At 33.1% G+C, this 13,116-nt stretch overlaps 1 protein-coding gene across 1 annotated transcript; it reads left to right on the forward strand.

Annotated features, from left to right (window-relative positions):
* Positions 1-6,875: 6,875 nt before the first annotated feature.
* On the forward strand, positions 6,876-8,020 carry LOC143205130 (uncharacterized). Its single transcript, XM_076418217.1, has 2 exons — positions 6,876-7,364; positions 7,467-8,020. The coding sequence occupies exons 1-2, from the start codon at positions 6,950-6,952 to the stop codon at positions 7,883-7,885; spliced, it is 834 nt and encodes a 277-aa protein (XP_076274332.1). The 5' UTR covers positions 6,876-6,949; the 3' UTR covers positions 7,886-8,020.
* Positions 8,021-13,116: the final 5,096 nt, after the last annotated feature.

Below are 13,116 nucleotides of genomic sequence, written 5' to 3' on the forward strand. Positions count from 1 at the left end.
TTTAAGTGTTGAGAATTACCCTTCATGCTAGACCCTAAATTTTCTTTCAAAATTATAATATGTATTTAACATATTGACTAAATCGTTATTCTGAGGAAGAAACCTGTTTACTTTCTGAACATTTGCTTTAGAGTTTGCTTCACTGTTGAATTCTGAGCACAAGACTCATCATGTTCCGCATCCAGGCTGTCTTTGATATAAACTTGTAAGACTTGATGATATCTGCATCTGCTAATAGTAAAAGCATTCCTAGTAAGGGATACATTTGTCCTCGTATCTGCAATTTTTTAATGTTTTATTTGTTTATTTCTGGTACATATTTGACAGATTAAGCTGTATTGAATGATGTATGATGTATTGAATATATTAACTAAATCGTTATTCTGAGGAAGAAACGTATTTACTTTCTGAACATTTGCTTTAGAGTTTGCTTCACTGTTGAATTCTGAGCACAAGACTCATCATGTTCCGCATCCAGGCTGTCTTTGAAATAAACTTGTAAGACTTGATGATATCTGCATCTGCTAATAGTAAAAGCATTCCTAGTAAGGGATACATTTGTCCTCGTATCTGCAATTTTTTAATGTTTTATTTGTTTATTTCTAGTACATATTTGACAGATTAAGCTGTATTGAATGATGTATGATGTATTGAATATATTAACTAAATCGTTATTCTGAGGAAGAAACCTGTTTACTTTCTGAACATTTGCTTTAAAGTTTGCTTCACTGTTGAATTCTGAGCACAAGACTCATTTTCCGCATCCAGGCCGTCTTTGAAATAAACTTGTAAGACTTGATGATATCTGCATCTGCTAATAGTAAAAGCATTCCCAGTAAGGGATAAATTTGTCCTCGTATCTGCAATTTTTTAATGTTTTATTTGTTTATTTCTGGTACAAATTTGACAGATTTGGAGCTATTTTTTCCACTTTCTAGTTAATTTGTAGATTTTGTTTACCGTTACTTGTACTTTTTCTACAGCCTTAGACAGAGATATATCTTTTGCCGTGATAATTGTGTCGTCGGCAAATGTTCCAAGTACTGTTTCTTTTGTTTTTGGGATATCAGCAGTATAGAGCAGATACAGGAGTAGTGCCAAGACACTATCCTGTGGAACTGCAGCCGAAATAGGCTTAAGTGTTGAGAATTCCCCTTCATGCGAGACCCTAAATTTTCTTTCAAAAATATATGATGTATTGAATATATTGACTAGATCGTTATTCTGAGGAAGAAACCTGTTTACTTTCTGAACATTTGCTTTAGAGTTTGCATCACTGTTGAATTCTGAGCACAAGACTCATCATGTTCCGCATCCAGGCTGTCTTTGATATAAACTTGTAAGACTTGATGATATCTGCATCTGCTAATAGTAAAAGTATTCCTAGAAAGGGATAAATTTGTCCTCGTATCTGCAATTTTTTAATGTTTTATTTGTTTATTTCTAGTACATATTTGACAGATTAAGCTGTATTGAATGATGTATGATGTATTGAATATATTAACTAAATCGTTATTCTGAGGAAGAAACCTGTTTACTTTCTGAACATTTGCTTTAAAGTTTGCTTCACTGTTGAATTCTGAGCACAAGACTCATTTTCCGCATCCAGGCCGTCTTTGAAATAAACTTGTAAGACTTGATGATATCTGCATCTGCTAATAGTAAAAGCATTCCTAGTAAGGGATACATTTGTCCTCGTATCTGCAATTTTTTAATGTTTTATTTGTTTATTTCTGGTACAAATTTGACAGATTTGGAGCTATTTTTTCCACTTTCTAGTTAATTTGTAGATTTTGTTTACCGTTACTTGTACTTTCTACAGCCTTAGACAGAGATATATCTTTTGCCATGATAATTGTGTCGTCGGCAAATGTTCCAAGTACTGTTTCTTTTGTTGTTGGGATATCAGCAGTATAGAGCAGATACAGGAGTAGTCCCAAGACACTATCCTGTGGAACTGCAGCCGAAATAGGTTTAAGTGTTGAGAATTCCCCTTCATGCGAGACCCTAAATTTTCTTTCAAAAATATATGATGTATTGAATATATTAACTAAATCGTTATTCTGAGGAAGAAACCTGTTTGCTTTCTGAACATTTGCTTTAAAGTTTGCTTCACTGTTGAATTCTGACCACAAGACTCATTTTCCGCATCCAGGCTGTCTTTGAAATAAACTTGTAAGACTTGATGATATCTGCATCTGCTAATAGTAAAAGCATTCCTAGAAAGGGATAAATTTGTCCTCGTATCTGCAATTTTTTAATGCTTTATTTGTTTATTTCTGGTACATATTTGACAGATTAAGCTGTATTGAATGATGTATGATGTATTGAATATATTAACTAAATCGTTATTCTGAGGAAGAAACCTGTTTACTTTCTGAACATTTGCTTTAAAGTTTGCTTCACTGTTGAATTCTGAGCACAAGACTCATTTTCCGCATCCAGGCCGTCTTTGAAATAAACTTGTAAGACTTGATGATATCTGCATCTGCTAATAGTAAAAGCATTCCTAGTAAGGGATACATTTGTCCTCGTATCTGCAATTTTTTAATGTTTTATTTGTTTATTTCTGGTACAAATTTGACAGATTTGGAGCTATTTTTTCCACTTTCTAGTTAATTTGTAGATTTTGTTTACCGTTACTTGTACTTTTTGTACAGCCTTAGACAGAGATATATCTTTTGCCGTGATAATTGTGTCGTCGGCAAATGTTCCAAGTACTGTTTCTTTTGTTTTTGGGATATCAGCAGTATAGAGCAGATACAGGAGTAGTCCCAAGACACTATCCTGTGGAACTGCAGCCGAAATAGGCTTAAGTGTTGAGAATTCCCCTTCATGCGAGACCCTAAATTTTCTTTCAAAAATATATGATGTATTGAATATATTAACTAAATCGTTATTCTGAGGAAGAAACCTGTTTGCTTTCTGAACATTTGCTTTAAAGTTTGCTTCACTGTTGAATTCTGACCACAAGACTCATTTTCCGCATCCAGGCTGTCTTTGAAATAAACTTGTAAGACTTGATGATATCTGCATCTGCTAATAGTAAAAGCATTCCTAGAAAGGGATAAATTTGTCCTCGTATTTGCAATTTTTTAATGCTTTATTTGTTTATTTCTGGTACACATTTGACAGATTTGGAGCTATTAAGCTGTATTTTCCACTTTCTAGTTAATTTGTAGATTTTGTTTACCGTTACTTGTACTTTTTCTACAGCCTTAGACAGAGATATATCTTTTGCCGTGATAATTGTGTCGTCGGCAAATGTTCCAAGTACTGTTTCTTTTGTTTTTGGGATATCAGCAGTATAGAGCAGATACAGGAGTAGTCCCAAGACACTATCCTGTGGAACTGCAGCCGAAATAGGCTTAAGTGTTGAGAATTCCCCTTCATGCGAGACCCTAAATTTTCTTTAAAAAATATATAATATGTATTGAATATATTAACTAAATCATTATTCTGAGGAAGAAACCTGTTTAGTTCCTGAACATTTGCTTTAGAGTTTGCTTCACTGTTGGTTTCTGTGTACAAAGCTAATCATTTTACGCATCCAGGCTGTCTTTGAAATAAACTTGTAAGATTTAATGCATCTGGTAGTAGTAAAAGCGTTCCTGAGAAGGGATAAATGTGTCCATGTAAAATATTATTACTTGTTTATTTCTGGTACAAAATTGAAACTTGTTTCCATATTTTCTCACCATATAGTCTTCTTCTTAGCGAGACTAACGAACAGCATCAAGCACTTTGATAATTTACTTTAATCTTCTGTAATAATCTCAAATAAAAATAAATGACGAAAGAAAAAAGGACACAGTAAGAGCAGAAGCAAATCGTTCAAATAAAAATCAATAAAAACGGCAGCGTGTCGAATTCGACATTTTATTTTAGTTTAAATGCTATTATCTGTAACAATGGGACCCGAGACAAAACATCACCAGTCGATCTCGGTTAACGGCCATCACGTACCGTCTCCTTTCAATCAAAAATCTAAATAAAAGTATTTATACAGCATTTAACACTCTTAAAAGGAACAAGCCCAAGTTAAACTGGCGCTGACGACTACAAAAAAAATGGACAGACAACGCCTAAATAGTTTCATGAATGAAAAGCGTAATAGCTCTATCGGTTATTTTTCCGGCCTTTATTTTTTTCTGGTACCTTAAATGGTACAGATATCCATTGTTACTCATGACTAGATAACTAGAAGAAGAATACTGATTCCCTGAGAACCTATTTTTTTATAATTAATTATTTATAATCGTTTAGTATTGTGCGACGGTTGTCTTTTATATTGTGGGACTGTGATATAATTTTAGTATAGTAATTTTGTGTAGTATGTAGAATAGTTGAAATAATGGATAATTTCTTTCTTTTATATTTTTTTAGAGCGATATTATTCTTATGTATAAATATATATTATATATATATATATATATATATATATATATATATATATATATATATATATATATATATATATATATATATATATATATTCCTATATATAAATGCTTTTTGGCCAATTCTATGTTAGTCAATTTATAGTTGACGTTGAAGTGTTTGAAATCACAAATTTTACAAAGAATCTATGAAACATTTAGAGGCGAAGGAAACAAAAACCTTTAAAAAAATGTAAAGATGCTTAAAATACAGAACTGATTTCATAAGCCTTTTTTAAACAACGGGAAAGATTGTTGTAATTAGCAGTGGGAGTCTTAAAGAAAGCCCTAAACTATTAGATGAAGAACACAGTAAAAAACAATACACTGAAATACGTTTGAACAATTTTGTTCTGGAATAGAAAAATAATAAAAGGATTCATTCTCAGCTAACATATCTCCTTTCTGTTTTAGCTTTAAAATATAACAAAGGAAATCCATGGCACTTCCAGACCGAGGGATTATTAGAAAATGCGATGCCCCTTTGGCTTCCATTTGAAATATAAGCCTTGCTTACCAAGTCAATGAGCTTCTTTCCATTTCCTTTTCCATGATTTCTCCTGCGGAGACGAGCGTTAGGATCATCATATATTCCCAACGTTATACATAATATAAAAGGTAAGATAAAAAATACAATGTATATATATATATATATATATATATATATATATTATATATATATATATAAAAGTACGAAATTACCCTTTATTTCAACTATTCTACATACTACACTAAAATTACTATACTAAAATTATATCACAGTTCCACAATATAAAAGACACCCGTCGCACAACACTAAATGATTATAAATAATTAATTATAAGAAAAATAGGTTCTCAGGGAATCAGTCTTCTTCTTTTGCTTTTGTTGTCCTAATGATATCGAGAGTTGAAATCTATTGTTATAATATAAAACAAATTTCTAGATATCAATGTTATGACACCATTGAGTCTTAATATACTATACGAATAATAATACTTGGTCTTGTTTCTTCGAATGCCCACTCGCGTGATATAACCATAAGAGCTTGCACCAATTTGTTTATTATTTTGCTTTTATTGTTCTATCTTATATATAAAAATGAATCGCAAAATATGTTCCTAAGCGCATAACTCAACAACGCCTGGACCAATTTGGCCAAATCTTTTTTTAAAATGTTCGTTGAAGTTCAGGGATGGTTTTTACGGCGAGAAAAATTAGAATTATTGCTGGAAAAACCCTAAAAATAGCCCTTTTTTTTGAATTTGTTTCGTGTATCAGTTGACAATTCATCTGTCATCTGTCAAAAGTCATCTGTAACAGACAACTTTTTTTTTTAAATTTGATATGACTTGAACTCAAATCCTTTTAATCCGTACGAATTGTTTTATTTATTTAAAATTTTTTATTTGTTTAAAATTTAATTCAAATTTTAAATAAATAAAACAATTCGTACGGCTTAAAAGGATTTGAGTTCAAGTCATATCAAATTAAAAAAAAAAAGTTGTCTGTTACAGATGACTTTTGACAGATGACAGATGAATTGTCAAGTGATACACGAAACAAATTCGTATATCGTGTGCAGAGTTCGTTTTTTGTGCAGAGTGTTTTGTTAGTTAGTGTTTGTTTAGTTCGTGATTAGTGAAAAAATAATTTATATTTGATATGCCTCCTATAAGACGAAGCAATTTAGGTAGAAGAACCAGAAATGCTATAAACCAAGCTAATTACCGATCTAATCGTACTGCACAAGAACGTGACGACGGAAATGAACGTGAAAGAATTCGGATATCACAAACGCGTGAAGCGCGAGCGCGACATTCAACTAATAATCGCGCAAGTTTGAATCCAGCTGCTTTCAGTTACGATGTGTCAATTGACTACAGTAACTACCAATGTGTTGTTATTGGTTCTATGAACTTGGTTTGCTCACACTGTAAGGCATTAAAATACAAAAACGATGCCAATGGATTGTGTTGCGCAAATGGTAAAGTGAAATTGATACAATTGGATCCACCACCAGAACCATTGTACTCATTGGTTTCAGGAATAGGAACAGATTCTATACACTTTTTGACACATATTCAACAATATAACAATTGCTTTCAAATGACTTCATTTGGGGCAACAAATGCAGTTCGGGAAAATTTTATGCCAACTTTCAAGGTATGTATTATAGCAGTTACTCATAATTATTTTAGCGAACAAAATTTTCTGTCACCAAAGTTAAGATGTGTTACTAATCTTCAATTTCTTAATCATTACGAAATATATCACTTAGTCATCATATTATATGGTGATTCAGTTTCAGTGACACTTTTATTATATTTTATATTTGATAGATATTAGTTAAAACTAAATATATACTTTTTAAGATCAAATATTATTTAAGTTTGATCATTGACAATCCATTAATTTATACCACACCATAATATTTTTTTTATTTACAGATACAAGGGCAAATATATCACAGAGCAGGTTCACTGTTACCAGTGTCAGATAGCGACAACAAATTCCTGCAAATTTATTTTATGGGCAATTCACCACAAGAAATTGATCTGCGTTGTGCACATAACAATTTAGTAAAAAGGTCTATTGTAGAACAATTACAAACTTTATTTCATCAACACAATCAATTGATTATATTGTTTAAAACTGCCCTGGATCTGATGCCATCCGATAATCACAAAATTGTAATCAGAGCTGATAAAACACCTGCAGGTCAACATACAAGACGTTTTAATGCACCAACTATTGATGAAGTTGCTATCGTTGTAGTTGGAGAAAACTTGGAATCCCGTGATATTGTTTTACATCGTCGGAATTTTCAATTACAACCTATAAAGGAAACACACCGCTCATATGATGCACTGCAATATCCCATTATATTTTGGCAAGGTGAAGATGGCTACGATTTATCAATAAAAATGATAAATCCCATTACAGGTAACTAAAATATTAGTTTAGCTATGGCGATAATATCTCAGGCACTATATTATGTATTTTAATTTTATATTTGAATGTTATTAAAACAAAATCTGTTTACAGGTTCTGAAACCAACAAAAAAGTCAGTTCAATGAACTATTATTCATACCGCCTAATGATTCGGGAAAATGCAGATAATCGCATATTGAAATGTCGGCGATTATATCACAAATATGTTGATGACATGTATGTTAAAATTGAAACGGAGAGATTAACATTCATCAGGTTGAATCAAACCAAACTCCGATCTGAAGAGTATATTCACCTTCGAGATGCGATTAATACTGATGGAAATGCACAGAATGTCGGTCGGATGACTATTCTTCCAGCAACATACATCGGAAGCCCTCGGCATATGCACGAATATGCTCAAGATGCCATGTCGTATGTTCGTCATTATGGTACAGCAGATTTGTTCATCACATTTACATGCAATCCGCAATGGATAGAAATTAAGCAGGAGTTATTACCTGGGAAATAATCCATTGATCGTCATGATATTACAGCCAGAGTCTTTAGACAAAAGTTGAAATCTTTAATGAATTTCATCGTAAAACATAATGTGTTTGGTGAGACACGCTGCTGGATGTATTCTGTGGAGTGGCAGAAACGAGGATTGCCACATGCACACATTTTGATTTGGTTGGTTGAAAAGATAAGGCCAAATGAAGTTGATGCAGTGATATCAGCTGAAATCCCTAATGTACAAGTAGATCCTGGATTGCATGAGGTAGTTATCAAAAACATGATACATGGTCCCTGTGGAACTCTTAATCAAAATTCACCGTGTATGATGGATGGTAAATGTTCAAAACGATATCCACGGACATTAATATCGGAAACAATTACTGGTAATGACGGTTATCCATTGTATCGTCGCAGATCGACAGCAGACAATGGAAAATCAACAATTGTCAAATTAAATTAACAAGATATTGAAATAGATAATCGTTGGATTGTTCCATATTCACCCATTTTATCAAAGACATTCAAAGCACACATCAACGTTGAATCTTGCCATTCAGTGAAATCGATTAAATACATTTGCAAATATGTAACCAAAGGGAGTGATATGGCTGTGATTGGAATTGGTGCAGAGAATTCTAATGATGAAGTTACCCAATACCAAATGGGCCGCTATGTCAGTAGTAATGAAGCAGTTTGGCGAATATTTTCTTTTCCTATTCATGAGAGACACCCTTCTGTTGTTCACTTAGCTGTGCATTTAGAAAATGGACAAAGAGTGTATTTTACAGCACAGAACGCAGTACAAAGAGCTGCTCAGCCACCATCTACTACATTAACCAGTTTTTTTGAGACATGCCAAAACGATGATTTCGCACAAACATTGCTATATTCTGAAATGCCAAAATATTATACCTGGAATCAATCCTCAAGGAGATTTATACGACGGAAACAAGGAAAACCAGTTCCAGGATATACAGATGTATATTCCACCGATGCGATTGGCCGGATTTATTCAGTACATCCAAGCAATGATGAATGTTTTTATTTACGACTGCTATTAGTCAATGTACGTGGCCCAACATCATTCCAACAGTTACGAACTGTTGATGGTGAATTGTGTGGATCCTACAGAGAAGCCTGTCAACGTTTGCAATTGCTTGAAAATGACGCTCATTGGGATCAAACTATCAATGATGCTGTAATATCATCACACACTCATCAAATACGAACATTGTTTTCTATAATCATATCTACATGCTTCCCATCAAACCCAATTGATTTGTGGATGAAGTACAAAGATTATATGTGTGATGATATTTTGTATCAAATACGGAATAGAATGGGAAATCCAAATATACAAATCAGTGAAGAAATTTACAATGAAGCATTGATTTCAATTGAGGACATGTGCTTGATAATGTCAAACAAACTATTAATTCAATTAGGCCTGACCGCGCCCAATCGTCCAATGCATGACGCTTTTAACCAAGAGTTGCATCGAGAAAGACTGTATGATCTCAACGCTTTGAAAGAATAAATTCAAACAAATCTTCCACTGTTAAATGAACAACAGAAGTATGTATTTGAAACTCTTATGAAAGTAACAAATGATGAAACTGGAGGGATTTATTTCTTAGATGCACCTGGTGGTACAGGAAAAACTTTTTTTATTTCATTAATATTAGCAACAATTCGCTCACAAAATAAAATTGCACTTGCACTCGCTTCGTCGGGAATCGCAGCAACTTTGCTTGAAGGTGGTCGAACAGCCCATTCAGCACTAAAATTGCCATTAAATATGCAAAGCAATGAAACTCCAACCTGCAACGTTTCGAAGAACTCTGCAATGGCAAAGGTTTTGCAGCAATGTAAATTGATTGTTTGGGATGAATGCACGATGGCACATAAAAAATCTTTGGAGGCTTTAGACAGAACCTTAAAAGATCTACGTAGCAATAATAACCGATTTGGTGGTGCAATGATTTTATTAGCAGGAGATTTTCGTCAAACATTGCCAGTGATTCCACGATCAACGCCAGCTGATGAACTCAATGCATGTCTAAAGTCCTCCAATTTGTGGAAACATGTTAAAGTACTTCATTTAAGCAAGAATATGCGTGTCGAGTTGCAAAATGACCAATCTGGAAACATATTCTCTAAACAACTCATTGACATTGGTAATGGCAAATTTCCTATAGACATGTTGACGGCTTGCTTTTGCTATGACTATAAACAAGTCCCAGGGGCAATCATTAAGTGTTTGTGGTATTAATCTAGAAAACCCATGTTTCTCACATGGTCAATTGTATGTTGCCTGTTCCCGTGTTGGAAAACCATCAGATTTGTTTATCTATGCGCCAGGTAATCAAACAAAAAACATCGTATACCACAAAGCAATATAATGATAATAATAATAATAATTATGATTCACATGATTAACAATAAAGCGATTACTTACTTTTCAATCCTTATATATGTTTTATTTAATTATTTTTTATTCACAACGCCCTATCACCAGGGTGATGGTTCTGTTCAGGAGAATTTTTTAAAATACGTAGGCACAAAAACTGCCACATTACAAATCTTTTTGACAGGACGAAGTCTGTCGGGTCAGCTAGTTTACTTATAAAACCTATGAAATAAAAATATTTACGCAATTATCGAAAATAACAATTAGTATATATTGTTTTTATATGTTCCTTAATACAATTCTTTGAAAGTTCTTTGACAATTCCCACACAGACAATTTTTAGACAGTGATAATGTAATGTAAATTACGCACTTTCTTGTTCTAGTATTTTTTTGATCTATAATTTATTTTAAAGCATTTGCAATATATGTTAATATTGATTATTAAATTGCATCGAATACATTTGTAACCGATTTTATGTTGAAGCCTTACTCTGCGTCTTCAGTTTTAGTATGTGTCATTTTGAAGAATTGTGGACTGAGTTTGAAAAAACAACAATTGTTCTGCGTTGAAAATCTGAATCTAAATAGCATTTGCGGAGCCCTTTTCGTTTTTACTTTAATTTTAAAGAAAAGACGACTGAAGATTATCGTTGTCTGAAACTTACGGCAACCATGGTTTCGACATTTTAATGGTGGTGATTTTGGCATGGAAAACAAAGAGCGTTCTTCTTCGTATCATTTTCTTTAAATCTGACGTTCACTTGGAGTCATCCACTCATCCTGGACCGTCTAATCTCTAACTACTCCACTAGTACCTCTCATATAATTGCTGATCTTCTTTCGAGTGCTGGAATTGGCTTGTTTGTTGGCACCATTGAACCTTTAGTACACCCTTCATAAACATATCTTTATGCCAATTTTATTAAAGAAAACATTGTACTTACCTTAAAGTCGATTCATACAGTAATAATGTATTATGTGGTGGTAGCTACAATCGTCATTCAAGCAAACACCATATTTTGTAGAATCTCACAACTTCTTCTTTCTCTTCAGCTCGGGATATAGTGTATTTCTCAAGTATTGATCAAGTTAACATAACCAATATAAGAAAAGAATAAGTATGTAATGATGATATGATATTCCTAGTACTTAAAGGCTGCGTTGCGAACATAAAATAATTGTTTTCACCACTAATATATTATCGATAGTCATCTACTGTAAGAAAACCTTATTTTAATAATTCTTTCTTCTAGATAAAGATCCTGTTTAATAACCACTTACCTATTATGTTTACATTAAATGAAATGCCACAAATTACGATCTTTTCGAATATGTATTCAGCGGGAATATACAATAAACTGCCATACTTGCCTATTAGACTATTTCGCGTTTAATTACTAAAATAATTACAATTGGAAATCTCTAAAATACGCGGCACATATAATTAAAAATAATAAAATAATATGTATAAACATTCGTTTTGAAATCATTAAGTCCCATTTAATTTTTCAAATAATTAGTGCATTGTATTCTCCGGTCGATTCTTATGTATATATGTATGTGTATTTTCGAAAAAAAAACATGTTTAAACATAAATTTAGTTTATAAATTAGTATACGTTATTAATTTAATACGGAATTATTATAAAGTCGTAAAAGTTTTTCGTTTAGGATATACAGCTTGTTTCTGTTTATTAGTAATCTCATGAATTTTCCATGGTTTTAAATTAGATGTAAATGTTTCGTACGTGTGGCTCTTGTAAATTATATGAACTGTTCTTTTATTGCCTTCTTTTGCATTATTTCAAAATGCATTTTTTGGTATTATTTTTAATAATTGCACCTTACATGGGCCTACCACTGTAAAACACATTTTTTCGGCAGAATTATTTTTTTTATTCAACATAATTCCCTTCAAGGGTAATGCACTGATTACAGCGACCCTATAACAGGAAATAGTCTCTGGCGGCCAGATCTGGAGAATGCAGTAGATGAGGAAGCAATTCGAAGCCTAATTCATTGATTTTTTACACGATATATTGTCTTAGTGAAGCATCACTTCCTTTCTCTTCAAATGCGGCCGTTTTTCTGTGATTTCGTCCTTCAAACGGTCCACTAACGCTATGTAATAGTCGTTGTTGATATTCTTTCGTTTTCCAAGGTAGTCAGTGAAAATTATTCCATGTGCATCCCAAAATACAGACGCCATAACCTTGCCAGCCGACTGTTGCGTTTTCCCATGCTTTGGAGCCGGTTGATCGTATGCAGTCCACTCGGATGGCTGTTAATTGGACTTCGGAGTGAAACGATGAAGGCATGTTTCATCCATTGTCATATATCGACGCAAAAACTCGGGTTTATAATGCTTGATCATCTTCAAACACTGCTCCGAATCATCGTCGTTGTTTTTGGTTAATAGTGAGTTCCCGCAGCATCCACTTGCTCATCCACTAGTCATGAATGATATGATGTACACGTTCAGTTTATATCTTTAGAGTATTATGTCTATTTCATTTAGTTTCAATTTATGGTCATTCAAAATTATTTTGTAGAGTTTTTAAAATCTTTTCGTCGGTAACAACCTCTTTTGGCCGTCCACTGCATTTCACCACGTCTAAACTCAGCATACCAATCCTTGATGGTTGATTTTCCTGGGGCAGTGTTCGTAAATTCGACATCAAGCCAAGTTTTTACTTCAACTGTATTTTTCCCTTCAAAAAACAATATTTTATCAACAAGCGAAATTCCTTTTTATCCATTTTTATACAACAACAAAAGTTGCTTCACTCAAAATGCTATAATTCACAAACTACTGATCCGACACTTGTCAAAT

Source organism: Rhynchophorus ferrugineus, unplaced genomic scaffold, assembly GCF_030347505.1.
Source record: "Rhynchophorus ferrugineus isolate W39M unplaced genomic scaffold, kcgeb_rfMv2 rfM11, whole genome shotgun sequence".
Taxonomy (NCBI): Eukaryota; Metazoa; Arthropoda; class Insecta; order Coleoptera; family Curculionidae; genus Rhynchophorus; species Rhynchophorus ferrugineus.